This window comes from Megascapheus bottae, chromosome 27, assembly GCF_031878675.1.
Source record: "Megascapheus bottae isolate mThoBot1 chromosome 27, mThoBot2.hap1, whole genome shotgun sequence".
In the NCBI taxonomy this organism is placed as follows: domain Eukaryota; kingdom Metazoa; phylum Chordata; class Mammalia; order Rodentia; family Geomyidae; genus Megascapheus; species Megascapheus bottae.
Genome location: NC_143535.1, coordinates 14,031,755 through 14,053,503, shown reverse-complemented (window position 1 = coordinate 14,053,503; position 21,749 = coordinate 14,031,755). Strand labels below are relative to the sequence as shown.

Below are 21,749 nucleotides of genomic sequence, written 5' to 3'. Positions count from 1 at the left end.
AGCCCGGGCACTCTTATCTCCAATTAACCACCAGGAAACCAGAAGTGGCACTGTGGTTTGATGGATAGGATGGTAGCCTTGAGCTGAAGAGCTCAGAGAAAGTGCCCAGGCCCAGAGTTCAAGTCCAACAACCGACAAAAAAAAAAAAAAAAAAAAAAAAAGTATTACCATCATTCCTACAAAAGCACAACCATAACTAATTTACTTCCTATTGATTCTCTTTTTTTGTCTGCTCTATCTCTGATAGAGAGCTAAGTAACCATAGGAACTGAATAAACTTTGAGAGTACTTGTGGGCCACTAATTTATCTTTTTTTTTTTTTTTTTGGCAGTCCTGGGCTTGAGCTCAGGGCCCAAGCACTGTCCTTGGGCTTTCTCAAGTATAGAGCTCTACCACTTAAGCCACAGCACCATTTCTGGCTTTTTTCTACGTATGTGGTACCAAGGAATTGAACCTGGATCTTCATGCATGCTAGGCCAGCACTCTACCACTAGGCCAAACTCCCGGCCCTCATTTATCTTCTATCTTTTAACTGTCAAAGCAGATGATGGCTGCCAGAAACATTTTCCTAATTAGTCAGACTTTAAAAACAATAAATTGTCTAGATAGGAGTAATACTGGAACACTTGTTACAAACCCTGAAGTTTTGAGAAAACAATCAGGAAACTCTTATTTTCCACCTACAAATCTCCAACTCAGTGGCAATATAATGCTTCCAAGTCCCGTACCAACCTTAAACCCTAAGTAGATTATTTTCTTTATTCCCTCCCCCCCACCCCACCGCCACCAGTCCTGGGGCTTGAACTCAGGGCCTGGATACTGTCTTTGGACACTTTTTGCCCACGGCTAGTGCTCTGCCACTTGAACCACAGCACCACTTCTGGCTTTTTCTGTGTATATGCTACCAAGGAATCAAATCCAGGGCTTCGTGCATATAAGGCAAGCACTCTACCACTACACTATGCTCCCGACCCCATTAAATTCCTTTCAATTTGATTTTACCTGATTTTTAGATTGAAAATCATACTCCTGATATTGATGTAGAATATTCTGATCTTTGAGGAGAAAATCCTGGTCTTCACATTTGGGCAGAATATTCTGGTCCTTAGTCAGAAAATCCTGGTTTTGATATTTAGATGGACTACTCTGGCTTTTGGGAAGAACACACTGGTCTCTGAGTAGAAAATCCTGGTTTGCATGTAGAAAGTTTTGGTCCTGACTTTTGCATAGAATATTCTGTTCTTTGGGGAAAATATCACAGTTTCTAGTTTCTAATTTCTGGTCCTGATATTTAGGTAAAATGTTCTGGTCTTTAGGGAGAATACGATCGTCTGTGGGTAGAGAATCATGGTCATGACATTTGGAGAGCAAATCCAGGACATCCATCTCAATATTCTCATCTTCTAGCTCAGTACTCAGAGTTTCTGTCTTCGAAGCCCTCCCACCTGGCCCAGTGGCCTGGGAATCTGGCTCAACATTTGAAGACTGGAACTTTACACTTTGTATTTCAACTGAATAACTCTGAGTTTCTGAGAGATCACCTTGAGCTTCTAGAAGACAATGTTGAGCTTCTGGAAGAATATCCTGAAGGCCCTGAAAGTGCAATTGCTTTTGTTATCCTCTTCCATCACAACAAATAGTGGATTTTTCAATTTACTTTCTAAAATTAAATATCAGATATGTAATAGTAATAACAAAAATTTTGATTTTTTAATAAGATTACCCAGGTAAAATATGAATTCATGACTTTTGTACAACTTAAAAAACAAACTAAATCTACAAGTCTAAACTAAGTCTAAATCACAATTAGTTTACTTACTGCTTTACCTGAACTCTGCTGACAGACTTATTTTTTTCTTCAGAAAGGAAATCTTGTTGGTTTCCACAAGTCAAAGCACTCTGTTTCTCATCTGTTGTAACAGAAGAAATTTCCTCAGAGTAAGATTCCTTAAAAAAAAAAAAAAAATTAATATACTAAAAGTAGCTACTACTGGTAGAAATAATGGCATTGCATTAAAATGCTAGGCTTCTGGATAATGCTAATAATTTTTATAGGACAGTATATTCAAATTGCATGAAAAGCTTGTAACACGAGACTACATGTAAAACTATAAAAATACTGTTGAAAATTAAAGGTCTAAATACACAAAAAGACATCCCATATTAGTAGACTGAGGATTATAAAGATGTCAGTATTGGTGGATGCTGTGGTACATGCCTGCAGTCCCAATCCTTGATAGACTGAAGTATTAACCCCAGAGCTTAAGACCAGCCTGGACAAAATAGGGACCTCATTTCTGTGAAAAAAAGATGTACTGTTTAAAATATTTCTTTCAAAATGTTAACTGCTCTTTTTTCTTTTAACAGACAACAAACATTAAAATTCATACAGAAATGCAAGATACCTTTAATATGAATATATGATAATGAGTATATGAAGAAGATGCTCAAAGAAGAATAAAGTTGGAGGCTTTAAAACCTACCACAGGGGGTTGGGAGTTTGGCCTAGTAGTAGAGTACTTGCCTAGCATGCACAAAGACCCGGTTTCAATTCTTTGGTACCATATACGTAGAAAGAAGCCAGAGTGGTGCTATGGCTCAAGGGGTAGAGCTCTGGCCTTGAGAAAGCCCAAGGACAGTGCTCAGGCCCCAAGTTCAAGGCCCAAGATTGGCCAAAAAAAAAAAAAAAAAAAAACCTACCACGAAGCTATAGTACTCAATCAAAACAGTGTGACTCTGGCACAAGAACAGACATATCCGTATATACACAGAACTGAGGAGAAGAAACAAATCTTACATAATTCAATGGTGAAAAAAAGTTTTTCAACATTTGCTCTTAAGACAATTGGGTATCAACATGCAAGAAAATCAAACTGGGTCCTTCCGTCCTTTCTTTTCTTTCTTTCTTTCTTTTCTTTTCTTTTCTTTCTTTCATCCTTTGTCTGTCTGCCTTGCCAGTCCTGGGGCTTGAACTCAGGGCCTAGGCTCTATCCCTAAGCTTCTCTGTGCTCAAGGCTAGCACTCTACCACTTGAGTCACAGCATCACTTCTGATTTTTTCTGTGTATATGGTACTGAGGAAGCAAACCCAGGGTTTCATGCATGCTAGGCAGACACTCTATCAATAAGCCACATTCCCAACTCTGGATCATTTCTTATACCACACATAAAAATGAATTCAAATGGATTACAGACCTAAGAGTATAGGCTAAAACAATAAAATTCTTGGAACACATAAGAATTAAACCTCATGACCTTGGATTAAGAAATGATTAGATACTACACTAATACTAAAAGCATAAATAACAAAAAGGAAAAAAATTGGATTAGACCACAATTAAAAATAAAAATTTAGAACCAGGAGAATAGCCTAACATGTATGAAGCCCTGTGTTTGATTCCTCAGCACCACATACTCAGAAAAAGCTAGAAGTGGCCCTGTGGCTCAAGTGGCAGAGTGCTAGCCTTGGGCAAAAAGTGTCCAAGGACAGTGCCCAGGCCCTGAGTTCAAGCCTCGGGACTGGAAAAAAACAAGTGAAATGACAACCCACAGAACATGAGAAATATTTGCTTATAAGAAACTTATAAGCAAAATATAAAAAGGACACTTAAAACTTAATAATAAAAGTCAGACACCAGTGGCTCACTCCTACAATCCTATTCAGGAGGATGAGATCTGAGGAAGCCAGATCTCAGTATGAAGCCAGTCCAGGAAGGAAGATCTGTGAGGCTTATTTCTAGTTAACCATCAGAGGTACTTGTTAACCAGTAGTGGTACTGTGGCTCAAAGTGGTAAAACATTAGCCATGTGAAAAAACTCAGTGACAGTAGCCAGCCCCTGAGTTCAAGACCCACAGATTAAAACAAAACAAAACAGCAAAAAACAACAACAAAAACTTGATAAAAAAAAAAACAAAAACAAAAAACAAACAAGGCCGGGAGTTTGGCCTAGTGGTTAAAGTGCTTGCCTAGCATGCACAAAGACCCAGGTTCGATTCCTTGGAACCATGTATATACAAAAAAGCCAGAAGTATGGCCGGGAGTTTGGCCTAGTGGTTAAAGTGCTTGCCTGGCATGCACGAAGACCCGGGTTCAATTCCTCGGTACCACATACATAGCAAAAAGCCGGAAGTGGTGCTGAGGCTCAAGTGGTAGAGCTCTAGCCTTGAGAAAATCCAAGGACAGGACACAGGCCCTGAGCTCAAGCCCAGAACTGGCAAAAAAAAAAAAAAAAAAAAAAAAAAAAGCCAGAAGTGGTGCTGAGGCTCAAGTGGTAGAGCTCTAGCCTTGAGAAAGTCCAAGAACAGCACTCAGGCCCTGAGCTCAAGCCCAGGACTGGCAAAAAACAACAACAACAAAAAAAAAACAACAAAAAAACCAACAACAAAAAACAAATAATCACAGGCCACAGTGGCTCATGGTGCAGTGGCTCATGCCTGTAATCCTAGCTACTCGGAGGCTGAGATCTGACAATCGCAGTTCAAAGCCAGTCCAGGGCACTAAAGAACCTAAAGAACGTGAGACTATCTCCAATTAACCACCAGAAAACCAGAGGCCCAAGGGATAAAGCCTTGAGCTGAAGAGCTCGGTGAAAAGGCTCAAGCCAAGAGGTCAAGTCCCACAGCCGACAAAAAAAAAAATTACTCTACTTGACTTATGTAACGGTAGCCCCTCTATATATTGCCTCTATATATTGCCCCTATGACCCAGCAATCCCACTACTTGGCATTTACCCAACCATCTAGAAACAAGGACATACTAAATCCACTAGCACAACAATGTTCATTGCAGCACTATTTACCATAGCAAAGATATGGAACCAACCCAGATGTCCCTCAGTTGATGAGTGGATCAACAAGTTGTGGTATTTGTACACAATGGAATTCTACGCTGCTGTCAGAAAGAATGACATCGCCCCATTTGTTAGGAAATGGAAAGACTTAGAAAAAATCATATTAAGTGAAGTAAGCCACACTCAAAGGAACTTAGGCTCAATGGTTTCCCTCATTCGTCATAATCAGTAGAAACCTTGGGCTCTACTAGCAGAGATCTGCAATAGAGCAAAATCTTGATACATAAGGCCATATAATGTGAAGCTAATTGACAGGACCTCCAGGATATTGAAACAAAAGCCACATAATGAATGATTGTTGTCCTTAATGTACTATGTTGTCTCTCATCTCCTTTGCTGTCCCTTGGTTATCTCATATTGGTATAGTATCTCACTTAGTTATCTGATATATTGAATTTATTTGTATTTGGATATTTGAAATTTGATAGGGAAGGGGGGAAAACCAAGACGGGTGGGGGGTGTGCGGGGGGAAGGAAGTGGGTACCAAGACATGTGAAAGGGTATCAATGTATGTGAATTAATGCACCTTCTATCTGGCAAATATCATGTAACCCTTTTACTAATTACAATAAAAAATTTAAAAAAAAAAAGAATTTTAAAAATAAAAAAAATTCGGCATAGTATTTGCATAAACATCTTCTCCACAATAAGGACCAATATAGGCAGTATACATTAGTAACTACATTTCTACCTGGTTTTCCATAAAGTTTTGGTAATGTACAGTAGCTTGAAGATCTTGATAAGTCTTTAGGGGAAACTCTCTTCTTGTTTCTGTATTTATCTTGATGTTTTCTGGCTTCTTAGAAGGTGCTGTCTGGAGAAAGAAAATCACTACATAACATAAATGACCTAGGGAAAGCAATATTAACTGAATCTTTGTAAAGGATCTAGAATGGTCTTTATTTATTCTTTTTCTTTTGTGGGTCATGAGGCTTGAATTAAGCTTGGGCACTGTCCCTGAGCTTTTTAGCTCAAGGCTACTCCCCTATTCTTGAGCCAAGCCCCACTTCCCCTTTTCTAGAGGCTGAGATAAGAGTCTCAGGTCCTTTCGTGCCTAGGCTGGCTTTGAACCTTGATCCTCAGATCTCAGCCTCCTGAGTAGCCAGGATTACAGGAGTGAGCCACCACACCTAGCTAGAATAATCTTAATACTTTATCAAAGCTTTATATAGAATAAAGGAAAAAACAGAGGTCTATTTAAAATGTACAAACAAATCACTAGTCAACATATTAAACAAAACAGAGTAGGAAGAAAACATGTATGCTTTATCAATGACACTGCCACCATTCTAGGTAATAGCCATTTAGAGGACTCATGATTTTAGACTTGGCAAACTGACAAAGGCCAAGCAAGTATTATGTTCTACTCACATCCTCCGATCTAGAACAACCAGAGTAATGTCACTAACAAGGAAATGAAAGTAGGGCTCAATGGGGTTCTACATTGTTCTTTCTGGATGGCAGAGTCCCACTTCACACAAATGAAATCTTTTTAAAAACTCCATATTAAAGGAAAAGACTTGTGGGAACAGCACCCAGCCCCTGAGTTCAAGCCCCAGGACTAGTACCAAAGATAAATAAAAATAAAGGAAAAGGGCCAGGAGTTTAGCCTAGTGATAGAGTGCTTGCTTAGCATGTACGAAAACCTGGGTTTGATTTCTTGGTACCACATACATAGAAAAAAGCCAGAAGTGGTGCTGAGGCTCAAGTGGTAGAGCTCTGGCCTTGAGAAAGTCCAAGAACAGTGTTCAGGCCCTGAGTACAAGCCCCAGGACTGGTTAATAAATAAATAAATAAATAAATAAATAAATAAATAAATAAATAAAAATAAAGGAAGGGCCAGGAGTTTAGCCTAGTGGTAGAGTGCTTGCCTATTGCCTAGCACACACGAAGACCTGGGTTCAGTTCCTTGGTACCACATACATAGAAAAAGCTGGAAATGGTGCTGTTGCTCAAGTGGTAGAGCTCTAGCCTTGAGAAAGCCCAAGGACAGCACTGAGTTCAATCACCAGGACTGGCAAAAATAAAGGAAAAGACTTGTTATCAGTGATATGAAAAATTTCACTAACTTATTAGCTTACTCTCAATTATATGAAATGGGTATGTTTCTGTTGTTTTGACCCTACAAACAAACAAACATGTATTCTTTGGAAGCTAGAGTCAAGTCTGAAATGAGTCTCATCATCACAATGAATACATTCAAATGGCATCCCTGAAAAACTACCAATCAAAAGACTGCTATAGAATAGTGGTTTCTAGTACCAATCATATCTTTCTTTTTTTTTTATTGTATCTTATTGACGGATAATGTATAGAGGGATTATAATTACATTCGTCAGCAAGCACTCTACCACTAGGCCAAACTCCTGGCCCCTCAGTCATGTCTTTCTAACAGTATCCTGGAGTAAGCCTAATAGCCTAAGCATGGTAGTCATGAAAACTGTTAAGAAATCAAGCCTCTGAAAATAACTGAGGTATAAAAGAAAGGGTATTTTCATATTCACAATAAGACAATACAAGAAAAAGGTAGCCTTACTGACTACAACTAGGATTAATTACCATCTATATATACATTCTGGTTGGTTTTTTTGTTGTTGTTAGTCCTGGGCTTGAGCTCAGGGCCTAAGCCCTGTCCTTGGACTTTCTCAAGGCTAGAGCTCTACCACTTGAGCCTCAGCACCATTTCCAGCTTTTGTCTATGTATACGGTACCAAGGAATCGAACCTGGGTCTTCGTGCATGCTAGGCAAGCACTTTAACCACTAGGCCAAACTCCCAGCCTACATTCTGTTTTTTAATTTAAATTATAAAACTTTATAAACTATTAGTAAAGATGGATATGAATATTCATAGTTCAGTACTCACCAACTACAAACATAGAGATAAAATTTTGATGATTGTGCTGAGATATTTAAGGAAAACACCACATTGTGTAACAGTAGTTCCCTAAGATTAGTCACCTAATGACATGGTAGCCCTCTTAGTTTGCGCTATATTGACAAAACCAACAGGCACACATTTCTGTAAGCATGTTCCTGTCATAAGTGACACATAACTTCATATAACCAATGAAAATGTAAAATAAAACAAAAAGTAAAATTGGGAAAGAACCAATTAAGAGATAGTGGCAAAAATAAGACTCAAAAAGACTACTGGTCTATTTTACTAAATGCTGATTATCAAACTTGAAATAAATGCTAAAACTAAGTAAACCGAACACATCCAAATTTATGAATGCTAAATAGGCACCCAAACAATGTCATTTACAAGTAAAGGATTAAATCACCTTTTAAGTCACCTTCATATTTAGATTCCAATTTATACTAGAACTGTTTGGAGTCAAAAAAATTTATTTAAAAAAAAAAACCTGGCCGGGAGTTTGGCCTAGTGGTAGAGTACACATGTCACTGCACCCAGTCACTTGTTGAGATAAAGTTGCTCAAAAATTTTCTTTTTGCCCATGTTGGCCTCAAACTGTTACCCTCCAGATCTTCTCCTCATAGAGAGGATTACAGGCTTGAGCCATTATACCCAGTATAATATCTTTATTTTGCCAGTCCTGGAGGTTTAACTCAGGGCCTTGGTGCTGTCCCTGAGCTTCTTTTTGCTGAAGATTAGTGCTTTATCCTTGAACCACCTCCACTTCAGCTTTAGTGGCTAAGTGGAGATAAGGGTTTCATGAATTTTCCTATCGAGGCTGGCTTTGAATTATGATCCTCAGATCTCAGCTTTCTGAGTACCAAGGCATGAACCACTGGGGTTCTCTTAACCCCTTTTTGTCACTCACCGTTTTAAAGGATGCCAGCTGGTGTCGTGCCTGTTTCATGGTATAACTAAGCTGTCGGGAAAAGTTGGGGGAAAAAAATAAACAAGTTAAAGTCTTAATACCAAATGTATTAAGTGTCCCACAAGACAATAAATCCTTATTATTTAAAAAAGCCAGATCTAAGATAAGAATATTATTTGCAAAGGAAACTTTGATCTGCTGACGTGTTACAGCATTACTGTCATTCTAAGATAATCTGATAACTTCATAACTTAAAAATTGCTACTGAAATGGATTTTTAGACAGTATATTCTTTATATTAACTATGTATACAAAATTCCAAACTTAAAATTTGAGTTATTAGACTTATAAAGACATCTTTTTCATTTTCTAGCTATTTTTTTTAATAAGGAGTTATTTCTCCAACTAATCTTCACTGATCTGCAGTTGCTTTCATTATTCCTTCCTAAAAATTCAGAACTCTAGTTGTAATTTTTTTTCCTCTGTTTATTTGACTCTTCACTTCCCCCAATGTTTGGTCGCCATCTGTGGGAAGAAATTAATATAGAACAGGAAAATCTTAAAAGAATCAATGTGGTAGGGCATAGTGGCTCATACCTGTAATCCTAGCTACTCAGGACGCTGAGATCTGAGGATCAAGGTTCAAAGCCATCCCGGGCACAAAAGGACCTGAGACTCTTATCTCCAATTAACCTCTAAAAAATGAGAAGTGGGGCTTGGCTTAAGGGTAGGGAAGAGATAGCCTTGAGCTGAAGAGCTCAGGGACAGGGCCCAGGCAGAGTTCAAGCCCCATTACCCCCCCCCCCCCCAACACACACACACACACACACACACACACACACACGCACACCACACGAATCAATGTGTTGTCAAATGACATGGCTCATGCCTATAATCCTAATTATACAGGAGGCTGAGATCTGAGAATCACAATTCAAAGTCAGCTCAAGCAGCTGACTTTTTTTTTTTTTTAATTGGTCATGGGACTTTAACTCTGGGCCTGGATGCAGTCCTTAACCTCTTCAGCTCAAGGCTAGCATTCTACCACTCGAGCCACAGGGCCACTTTTGGTTTTCTGGTGGTTAATTGGAGGTAAGAATCTCTCAGACTTTTATGCCTGGGCTGGCTTTGAACCATAATCCTCAGATTTAAGTGAGGAACTAGAATTACAGGCATGAGCCATTGACATCCTTTATTTTGTTTTAAATAAGGAAAAAAGGACCTCTGTAGAACTGATGAAGTTAAGGATCTTGACCTGAGGTAACAATCCTGGAGTAAACAGATAGGCACTAGATACCTTCCTCAGTGTCTTTGTAAGACAAAAGAAAAGGTACAGGCAGAGCAGCACAATATGGTCACAAGCAAAGGAAAGCCAGTAGACATTCCTAGGAATATCAAGCAATAGGAACAAAATCTGTGGAGACAGCATGACCACAATGACACCTTAACTTTGACTGATTTTGGAGTTCTAATCCATTTCTGTCATTTTAAGTCATTCAGTTTGAGGTAAAGACTGAGGCTATTATAGCAACTACCAGAAATTTAACTAATAAAAGAACCAAAGTTCATTTTCATAAGCAATATGGTAAAAACAGAAAATAGGAGCTGTTACATAACAATTACAGTGAACAAGTATGTAAGCACATTCTTCTTGCAGCAAGACAACAGTGATCATTACAGCTGTGGAAACTTGAAAGAACATTTATACATGTGTACCTATAATCTGTGTATGAATACTCAAAACCAAAAATGTATTCCAATTATATTTTATAATAGAACTAGATAAACTACTCACTCATTCATCTGTAGCTGTTAATTCTAACACATGGTAGCACCAAATCTCAGGCTAAAACTTAAAAGATTCTGTGACAAAGTGAATAATAATTCACAATTGCACAGAAAACCTAAGGGGGGGCAGGAGTTTGGTCTAGTGGTAAAGTGTTTGCTTAGTATGCACAAAGACCCATGTTTGATTCCTTGGTACCACATACACAGGGGAAAAAAAGCCGGAAATGTGCTCCAGTGGTAGAGCTCTAGCCTTGAGAAAGCCCAAGGAGTGCTCAAGCCCCAAGTTTAAGCTCTGGGACTGGCAAAAAAAAAAGACGAAACAAAAAAACCCCTAACAAGTGGAATATCAGTACAACTACAGATAAAACAAAAAGCCAAAGAAGCAAAAGTTATCAGTGTACTATCCCTGGATTAACTGTAATATTTACAATGCAAATGCTATCCTCTAAGCAAAATTATAACATAACTACAGATTGTGAGAGATGGAAAAGCACACACATAGTGGCAGGAGTAGACAGAAAGAAAGCTAAATTTTTATCTTTTCTTATGGAACGTCAATAAAACTGCCAAAAAATAAATAAATAAAAAAGCAGTGTAAGTATGTTACTAGGAAATATGAATGTTAACATAAAAAATAAAGCTAGTTTTAAAAGGTCAAAAAGGGGCTGGGAAGGTAGTTTCATGGTAGAGTGTTTGCCTAGCATGAAGCCCTGGGTTTGATTCCTCAGTACCACATAAACAGAAGAGGCAGAAATGGCTCCGCGGCTCAAGCCTTAAGTGAAAGAGGCTCAAGAAGCTCAGGGACAATGTCCAGGCCCTAATTTCAAGTCCCAAGACTGGCAAGAAAAAAAAAAAAAGTGAAATGGCTGCTTTGGCAAGGGAATGGGCAAAGTATTTCAGTGTAATATTGTGCCCATTGCCTTCTTTTACTTTTTTTAAAAGTATGATGTGATACTTGCTGGGCGCAGTGGCTCACCCCTGTAATCCTAGCTACTCAGGAGGCTGAGATCTGAGGACTGAGGTTCAAAGCCAACTTGGGCACTCAAGTCTGTGAGACTCTCATCTCCAATTATCCACCAAAAAACTGGAAGTGGCGCTGTGGTTCCAGGGGTAGGGCGGTAGCTGAAGAACTGAAAAGCTCAGGGACAACACCCAGGGTTCAAGTCCCATGACTGTTGGTGGGGGGAGGAGGAGTATGTAATACCATAAAGATTTATTGAAAGTTGAATTTTATTCAAGAACAATGTGGCTTTTAAATTTTCCACTTTTCAATGGCAACAAAAAAACTTAAATTCACACAAGTTCCTTATTTCAGTCTACAAACCCCAGTGTAAGGCATCAGTTAAATTAGCTTGCTCTTTTACTGTCCATGCGTCTGTACAGGATGGCCAGTAACCCAGAACCTAATGCAAAAAAAAAAAAAAAAAAGGAGGGGGAGGGGCCAACAAAGATTCCTTATCAGAGATAATGAACTACCTCAACAATTCTGAAGAAAACACACAAAAGGATCCTTAAAGTATGCCAAAAATATAAAGTTGTGATGAAGTACAGGGAATACCAGATATAAGTAAATGAAAGAAAGCACCTGTGTAGAAACAGGATGACCCAATACCCTGGCTGGCTTGGAAATGTCCAGGTTTTAGGACCGGAAGACATTTCCTAGGAAATCTCTCAATCTTGAGACACCCTCTGAGAGCAATTGAATCAATCAAGTCAATGGTTAAATGCTACTATAAATTCAATGATATCTTCTTATTACCACTGGATCTATCTTAGATCCAGAAAAACATTCAACTTGGAGAATTTTAAAGGGAGTTTGAATTTGTGTGAGATTCTAATTGCACTTTTATTAGCCCAAGTCCTATGAGTTTTTTTTTGTTGTTCTGTTCTGTTTTGCACTATTTGGGATTAAATTCAGTGACATTCCATGAGACAGGCAAGTACTCTACCACTTGAGGTATTTTTGCAATCCTTATGTAGACTCTTGAAATGAAACTTTTTCTTGCTTGAATTAGTCTGAATTCTTGGCATAAAAAGAACCGAATTAAAACTTCAGTGTTTTCAGGGGCCAGGAACTTGGCCTAGTGGTTAAAGTGCTTGCCTAGCATGCACGAAGGCCCGGGTTCGATTCCTTGGTACCACATATATAGAAAAAGCTGGAAGTGGTGCTGAGGCTCAAGTGGTAGAGCTCTAGCCTTGAGAAAGTCCAAGGACAGTGCTCAGGCCCTGAGCTCAAGCCCAGGACTGGCAAAAAAAAAAAAAAAAAAAAAAAAAAAAAACTTTAGTGTTTTCAGGCTGGGTGTCAGTGGCTCACACCTGTTATCTTGGCTACTCAGGAGACTGACATCTGAGGATCACGGTTCAAAGCCAGCCCAGGCACAAAAAGTCTGTGAGACTCTTTTCTCCAATTAACCACCAGAAAACTGGAAGTGGTGCTGGTGCTCAAGTGGCAGAACACTAGCCTTTCTGAAGAGCTCAGGGGACAGCACCCAGGCCCAGAGTTCAAGCCCCATGACAAAAAGAAAAAAAAAAAAAACAGAAAAAAACTTTATAGTGTTTTCAATGATGAGTGACAGAAACTTAGCAGGCTATTTCACATCAATGGAACCTTAACTAATTACAAAAAGTAATTATTTACAGATTATTAAAAAGCTAGAAAACTGGAATTGTAATAAGAGAACTAAAAATAAAAATAAGGAGCCAAGTATGGTGGCTCATACCTGTATGCTCAGCACTTGGAAGACAAGACAGAAGGATTACAGGGTTAAGGTTAGCATGGGCTACATGGCAAAACATACACATAATACATACACATAATATATATATACATACATATATACATACATACACATAAAGTTTTAAATAAAATTAAAGCTTAAGATAGTAAACTATTATATGGTGAGAATGAAAAAAATAAGATGGTTTTCAATTCTCTACCAATACAAAGTAATCAAGAGACACCACTGAAACTCAATCCTTGAATATCAGTCCTCAGGTCATCTCACTCTAACATTGTTTTGAAGTCCATTCCAGATATCAAACCATTTCATCCTTAAATAGTTCAATGAACTGTAAAACCCTAGCAACTCAAAGATTCTATGTTTATATAGCCTTAAGACACTAGGAAAACTGAAAAGACCATTAGCATTAGAAAAATTAGTTATATTCATCATTTATTTAGCCTGGTCTAGAAAACTAAAGAAACTAGTCCTTGAACAATTTGTCTAGTTTCACAATGACATCTAGTGGATAAAAATTGTAAAAGAAATGATAAAATTTACAGAGTTGTATAGGCAAAAGTTCAAGGCCTAAAATAGTTAACTGAACATTCTTTATTAATAAACTTTCTTTCAATTAATACACTTACTATTAATACACTTTCTTTTTAAGAAAAAAAAGGTAGCAACACAGTCCTGGGGCTTGAACTCAGGGCCTGAGCACTGTCTCTGGGCTTTTTCCTCAAAACTAGTACTCTACCACTTGAGCCACAACACCACTTTCGGCTATTTTTTATTTATGTATGTGGTCCCAAGGAATTGAACTCGGGTCTTCGTGCATGCTAGACAAGCACTCTACCATTAGCCAAACTCTTTGTCCCACTTAAGGATTTTATAACCTGACTTCCTCATGCTGCTATGGGGATATAAGGTTAGCATGATGGCACAGGCTAGCCTGGGCTGCAAAGCAAAATCCTGTCTCAAAAAAATCCCCAGGCTCAGAATGTGGCTTCATAGCAGAGTGCTTGCCTAGCATGCATGATACCCTGCCTTCAATTCCTCAGTACCACACAAACAATAAAAGCCAGAAATGGCTCTGTGGCTCAAGCGGTAGAGTGCTAGCCTTGAGCAAAAGAAGCTCAGGGACAGTGCCTAGGCCCTGAGCTCCGGGAGCATGGCCTAGTGGTAGAGTGCTTGCCTACCATGCACAAAGCCCTGGGTTCTATTCCCAAGGACAGTGTTCAGCCCTGAGTCCAAACCCTAGGACTGGCAAAAAAAAAAAAGGGGGGGGGGCTGAATGTGATCCTTGTTCCATATCTCAGATTTAGAGATTAAAGAGAAAAAAACAAATAAATAAAATGAATATATACTTACAGCCTGGGCCTGATGGAACAATTCACTGTGATTCTCTCCATCTTCTATTGTATCCCCAACAATCTCGGATGGAGGTAATGTAGAACTTCCAATAGCAGCATTCAAATTGCTTGGGAAAACACTTGTCCTTTTAGGAGTTAAGTATATTCGATCTGAAGATTGCATTGCTATAGAGCCCTCTTTTTCTGCCTACTCAAAGGGAAAAAAGGGAGAATGAAGTTCCATTCCAATTCAGTGTTCCCTTTAAGCGGCCAAAAGATTTTCATTTGGAGCAGAGGATAAGTATACACTGATTTAGCTTCTAGAGAAACTAATATTTACCATGCAACTACTATGTTCTAATAATTTATTTAGGTTATTACCTCTAATTCTTCAATCATACTGTGAGATAGGTTTGTTTTTTTCGTAGGTCATGAGGCTTGAACTCTGGGCCTGAGCACTGTCCCTGAGCTCTTAGCTTAAGGCTACAGCCTATCCCTAGACCTGGGCATTGTCCCTGAGCACTCCAGCTCAAGGCTGCCCTACCCCTTGAGCCACAGCGCCACTTCTGTTTTTCTAGTGGTTAACTAGAGACAGGAGTCTCAAGTTCTTTAGTTCCCAGGCTGGCTTTGAACCACGATCCTCAGATCTCAGCCTCCTGAGTAGCTAGGATTACAGGTGTGAGCCACTGTGACCAGCTAGGTATCATATTTTTTATAGACTAGTATTTTTTATAGACAAGATGCCAATGAGAAAAGTTAGTAACCCATGGTCACATAGCTAGTAAGGAGCAAAGTTAGAATTAAAATAAAGAGTCTAGGGACCGTGAGTTTGGCCTAGTGATAGAGTGCTTGCCTTGCATGCACGAAGGCCCAGGTCTGATTCCTCAGTACCACATACATAGAAAAAAGCCAGAAGTGGTGCTGAGGCTCAAGTGGTAGAGCTCTAGCCTTGAGAAAGCCCAAGAACGGTGCTCAGGCCCTGAGTTCAAGCCTAGGACTGGCAAAAAAAAAAATAAAGAAATAAAATAACTGAAAGAGTCTAAAATTCTGACATTGCTATTAACTGATTTGGTGAAAGCAAAAACACAAATCAGAACACAGGGATAAAATGCTGTCTTTCAACATGAAAATCTATTGAGCTCACTAAAAAGTTGATTAAAGCATAGAATCAAAAGAAAATCAAGGGGCTGGGAGTTTGGCCTAGTGGTTAAAGTGCCTAGCATGCACAAAGACCCAGTTCGATTCCTTGGTACCACATAGGTAGAAAAAGCCGGAAGTGGTGCTGAGGCTCAAGTGGCAGAGCTCTAGCCTTGAGAGGTCCAAGGACAGTGCTCAGGCCCTGAGCCCAAGCCTAGGACTGGCAAAAAAAAAAGAAAAAAAAATCAATTCTGTTACTGTTTAATACCTTTCCTCGTAATACTTTCCACTCAGTCCACTAAGGCTCACTTTTCTTTTGTACTTACTGCTTCATAAGACTTCTGGAGCTGTTGCTTTTTTCGAAGGCTGATTTGTTGGTTTACTCGGTATTTGACTTGTCTTTGAAAATGTTTCAAAGCTTCTTGTTTTCTTCTTTGCTGTTCCTTTAGTTCTTCTTCAATTATATATGCTGAAGACTTTAAAGATGAAAGACAGAACATGGCATCTTTGCTCATTAAGGCTACTAGAAACAGTGAAAAATAATTCAACCTAGAATCCTAACCTCCCAGAAGAATTTAAATTATAAACTATAATTCAGAACCAATAATCTAGACATACCAAGAATTTAAACCAGGGGGCCAGGAGTTTGGCCTAGTGATACAGTCCTTGTCTAGCATGCATGAAAATCCAGGTTCAACTCCTCAGTACCACATATATAGAAAAAGCTGAAGTGGTGCTGTGGCTCAAGTGGTAGAGCTCTAGCATTGAGAAAAGCCCAAGGACAGTGTTCAGGCCCTGAGTTCAAGCCCCATGACTGGTGGAAAAAAAAAAAAATCCGTGTTAAACCAAGGCTGGAAGAAACATAGGCCAAGAGGCAGAGGACAACCAAATTATAAGCTAAATGGGAATTGTGTGGTGAACATTCAAATTCTAATTGGGTTGTTTTTTTTATTAAAGTAAAACTATGAGTTCATTAGTGGTCAGCTGAACCCAATTAAGTTACACCCTTTCCATAATTAGTGAACAGTATTGATACAAGACTGCTCACCACTCACCAGATTCACCCTATTATAAAATGACTTCACATTCATAATTATGATCTATTATTAATTAACTACATGTAGTAAAGGCTTACCCAGTCTTTACAAGACTAATATTCACAACCTCTACTTCCTATAACACTGACTTCCACTGAGCTCTTATGCCATAGAACCTCTTATTTTACTAAAGTTACTGAGCACATTACTTATTAATGCCCCACTAGATTATATGAACTCTAAGGGCAATTCCACAAAGTATTCTAAATGACCCAGAACATTTGTCATGCTAGTCCTTTACCTGCAGTCATCTCCTTTGAGTGCTCTGAATATTAACAGTAATCCCACAGTATTCATACTATGTATGGAATCAAGTGTTTATATAACACTGAAAGAACATATTTTAGATAATTCAGATATGAAGGAATTAATGCTTATATAGTCAATAGTCTCCAAAGATGATCTTTTCTCTTAACCTGAATAAACCAAGCTTCCTGTTTATGCAGTCTCACAATAAATTTGATCTTGCTTTGTATATCCAAAGGAATGAGGCAGAAGTGTTGACTCAGACTTTTCAAGCAAGGTCATGAAGCAACTTCTACGTGGAGCTCTTTGAATGAATGAAGCCAGCCAGGCACCAGTGGTTCACGCTTGTAATCCTAGCTACTCAGGAGGCTGAAATCTGAGGATCACAGTTGAAAGCCAGCCGGGCAGGAAAGTCCATTCTATGAGACGCTTATCTCCAATTAACCACTAGAAAACTAGAAGTGGCACTGTGGCTCAAGGGGTAGAGTATTAGTCTTAAGCTGAAGAAGTCAGGGACAATGAATGCCCAGGCTGAGTTCAAGCTCCACCACCACCAACAATAACAACAACAAATAGAAAGAATGAAGAGCCAGCACCATGTAAGAATTCTGATTATTCTGAGGAGCTGGGAATGTGGCTGGGAATGTGATAAGAGTGCTTGCCTGGCATGCATGAAGCCCTGGGTTCAATTCCTCAGTATCACATAAACTGGAAGTGGTATGGTTGCTCAAGCCTTGAGCAAAAAGAAGCTCAAAGACAGTGCCCAGACTCTCAGTTCAAGCCCCAGGACTGGCAAAAAAAAAAAAATTCTGATTATTCTGAGACTACTGTGTTCAAAGAAGCACAAGCCAGTCAAACAGACCATGTGGAATATAAAATACCAACCAGTCAGGTGCTGGTGGCTCACACCTGCAATCCTAGCTACTTAGGGGGTTGAGATCTGAGGACCGAGACTCAAAGCCACTCCAGGCAGGAAAGTCTAGAAGACTCTTATCTCCTCCAATGAATCACCAGAAAAAGGGAAGTGGAGTGGTGGCTCAAGTGGTAGAGTAATAGCCTTCAGCAGAAAAGCAATGAGACAGCATCCAGACCCTATGTTCAAGCTCTACAACCACCACCACCAACAAAAAAAGGATACCAGCAAACCCCCAGCCATTTTAATCATCCTAGACTCAATGTCAGATATGTGAGTGAGAAAGCCATTAGACACATTAGCCTACATAGTGCCATATGACAAAGAATCAAGGAATTCAAGCAACAGCTAGAACATAGTCAGGCTGTCCAGACATGTCCAACTATTTAAGACAATTCAACAGAGGTCCCAGACTCTGAAACAAAGGCAAGGCTTCTTACTGTAGCCTCTTAAATTCCTAACACAGTATTATTTGCTTTATGCCCCAAGGATCTGCAATCATTTGTTATTCAGAACAAGAGAAGTAAAACAAAAAATAAAATAATGTCATAGCTATATGTGATATAAGACAACAGTGCTTTTTGATTCTAGTTTCACAACTGTCAGGGGTGGGATTCTATGGTGGGGTATTCTATGGTATTTGGCAAGGAAAAAAAAAATAATACAAGTCCCCCTTAAGAATAAGCATAACTGGGCCAGGAGTTTGGCCTTGTGGTAGAGTGCTTGCCTAGCATGCACAAAGACCTGGGTTCGATTGCTCAGTACTACATACATAGAAAAAAGCCAGAAGCAGTGCTGTGGTAAAGTGCTAGCCTTGAGAAAGCCAAAAGACAATGCTTAGGCCCTGAGCTCAAGGTCAGGGCTGGCAAAAAAAAAAAGAATAAACATCATCTTAGCCAAACTTTATAAGTGACACATTTACATCTTCTCTGATAGTGCTACAACTATTAATAACGGTGGATACCCAGGGTACATAAGCTAAAGTACATAAACTACTAAATGTCTGATCAAACTCTCTTTAGATGGAACTGACTAGATTTAAACAAGTAAAAGAAGAAATGTTTGTACAAAAAATTTAATATTTGAGTTAATATGTGGTCACTTAAGATTCAGCATAGAAAAAGAAAACTTATGGTGATAAGGGTCAAATTTTAGGCAGTTTGAAATTACATTACAGAGATGTCAAAATCTGAGCAATTAAAAAGATGTGTTAGTAAGTAAAATTTTAAAATACCTTTTTGTATCAAATTTTACTATGTCCTTATCATCATTTCAACCATTGTTTTTCAAGGTTTTTTTCCTCTCCATTCCTTACCACTGAAGAAATTTTATAGTATCCTTCCTGCCTTACATCCCAACATACCTCTGGATCCAATCTTTCTCTATAGAAATGTTGAAGCAATAAATTTAATACAACGCAGTTTGATAATGAAATAACCTGCAAAAGTTAAACAATAAAGTCCATGTTTTCTCCAAAACTTCCTGCAGTTTCCCACCATTCCAATTTTTCATAATCTTACCAACTACCATCTCCGTACTAAATCTTCCACATCAACTGATAAAACCTTAGAATCCTGAAAATTACTACAATGCATTACTATTTGACAGTATTTTGGGGGGGGAGGGTGTTAACAGTACTGAAGTGAAACAGCATCTTCCAAGTGTTACCACTAGGCATCAAAATCTAGAGAAGGTGTGGCTAGGCTCGGTGGCTCCTGCATGTAATCTTAGCTTCAATGGGTGTTGACTGTGGTTTGAGGTCAGCCAGGGTGAAAAGACCTCACCTTAAACTGAGTGTTAATGGTGCATGTCTGTGATCTCAAACTATGCAGGAGGGTAGTAGCTAAAAAGCCTGCCCCTGGGCGGGGGGAAGAGATGCAAGGTCCTACCTGAAAATTAACCAAAGCAAAAACAAGGCTGGGGGTGTGGATTGCAAGCATGAGGCACTGAGTTCGAGGTAGAGTAGCATCGCGATGTAAAAAAAGTTTGAAAACAAAAATAAGGCAGTGAGGGGGAAGACAACAATATCTGGAATAACCCGACACTCACATGAGCTGGGACTTCCTTACAATTTGGGGAGGCAGGTTCCACCCACGCCCCAACTGGCACGACAGCCTCGCTCCTCTCGGCCAGCACTGCCAACACGTCCTTGCTCTTCATGGGGTTTAACGCCAGTGGCAAGTGTGTGGTACTTCGAGGCTTCCTGAGGGGGGTCACACGTCCAGGCATCGGCGACACCTGGTTAGCGAGGGAAAAAAAAAACAAAGCACCACAGTGAAACGCCCCGCATCTCCACGACGATCGCGTCCAAAGCTCCAACGCCCGCACGACAGGTGCCCGGGCCTCCGAAAAGGGGGGGGGGGGTGCCCTAGGGAGGCAGCAGCGCGGCAGCTGGTTTAATGGGGATTCTGGAGAGAGAGAGAGAGAGGGGGGGGGAAGAGACGCGGAGAGAACTACAGACCAAAGGCATGGGGAGGGCGGGAGGCCTAGTGGGGAACGGGAGCGGGGTAGAACCTGGGCGGGTGGCAGAGTCCAAACACGGTACGTAATCAGTATCCAGATCGGGGGAGAAAGCGGAGCCTCCAGGCGCTTCTAGACAGAAGCGGCAGCTGACAAACCACCGGGACACCGAGGTAACCACCTCAAGCAAACCGCCACTTCGCGGAGGGACGCCCCGCCCCGCTGCGTCGCCCACTTCGTCGCTTTGTGCCCGCCCCTTCCGGGATTCGCCGCTACTTCTAGGCCTGGAAAGATGTAAGGGGCGGGATTTCAGGCACCGGTGGTTCCGACACTTCCGCTTCCTATCTTGTTGACGGGGGAAGGAGTTGGTTGGCTGTACGGAAGGAGGGGTGGGTGGGATACCGGCTAATGATTGAGCGGAGGGGCAGCCAACCAGCGTTGAGACCAGACTTTTCCCTCGAGAAAGAGGTTGCGCCGGGCACAGGCTCACGCCTGTAATTCTAGTTATAATCAGGAGTCTGAGATCTGAGGATTCATGGTTTAAAGCCAGCCCGGGCAGTAAAGTCCATGGGACTGACCTTTGGAGGCTCATCATTCTCTTGCTAATTAGGCTTTTAGTTTATTGGATTCAGTGAAGTACTACGATTTGAACCCAGGGCCTCACTGGAGGCTAGGCAAGTATTATACTACTTGAGACTTGCCTCCAGCCCGTTTTCCTTTACTTTTCAGGTAAGGGCTTTCCTTTTTGCCCATGGCCTGCCTTGAACCCCAGTCTTCCTTTGGCCTGATCTGGTATAACAGGTGGTACCAATGTGCCCAACTTCTTGTTGTCTGAGATGAGGGTCTCCCTATTTTTTTTTTTTTTTTGCCAAGGTTGGCATCAAATCTGGATTCTCCTGGGCTCCACTTCCTTAATAGCTAGGATTACAGGCATGAGCCGCAGTACCATTCCCTGATTTTGCTTTGTTTATCAAGGCCCGTCAATTGCCTTGTTCGCCTTTCTTTTACATGTACTCGGGGTCTTCATTTTTTTCTTCCTAGTTTTAACTTCTAGGCCTGGCTAAAGGCAGCCTCTTTCAGGAGTGTGGTACTGTATTCCAAACCCTAGACAAGCACAGGTTGAGTTTGAACTGTGCCAACTTAAAAACAAACAAAAATCAGGTTAATCTTTCTCAGTTTAGTGTTCCTTCTTTAAAACAAAACAGTACAGAGTAAAAGGGTAATGTGAATACACTAACCAAAATAGGAGCTTCCGGATTCAAATATATTTCTAATATATTTAAACTCCTAGACAAGGATGCTGTTAACTGTTAATTTAAAACAAACAACAACCACCACTTTAGGTTGAACCCAGAGCCTCAAGCAGGTTAGGCAGGAGCTGTATCACTGAGCTGCAGTCC

The 21,749-nt window shown here is 40.1% G+C and overlaps 1 protein-coding gene across 5 annotated transcripts in view; it reads right to left on the bottom strand.

The window, feature by feature from the left end:
• Ccdc15 (coiled-coil domain containing 15) overlaps positions 1-20,577 on the bottom strand; it is a 46,251-nt gene extending 25,674 nt beyond the window's left edge. The window contains exons 1-8 of one of the 5 annotated variants that reach the window (XM_090319651.1): positions 20,404-20,577; positions 19,939-20,127; positions 15,960-16,109; positions 14,516-14,704; positions 8,637-8,687; positions 5,542-5,664; positions 1,828-1,947; positions 1,003-1,593 (exon numbers count right to left, since the gene is read on the bottom strand). In XM_090319651.1, coding sequence (XP_090175777.1) covers positions 1,003-1,593; positions 1,828-1,947; positions 5,542-5,664; positions 8,637-8,687; positions 14,516-14,704; positions 15,960-16,109; positions 19,939-20,118 — 1,404 coding nt within the window. In that variant the 5' untranslated portion in view covers positions 20,119-20,127; positions 20,404-20,577. Of the gene's footprint in view, positions 1-1,002; positions 1,594-1,827; positions 1,948-5,541; positions 5,665-8,636; positions 8,688-14,515; positions 14,708-15,959; positions 16,110-19,938; positions 20,128-20,403 lie in introns of those variants that run through there. The other 4 variants (XM_090319647.1, XM_090319646.1, XM_090319650.1 and 1 more) reach the window with 4 other exon arrangements.
• Positions 20,578-21,749: the final 1,172 nt, after the last annotated feature.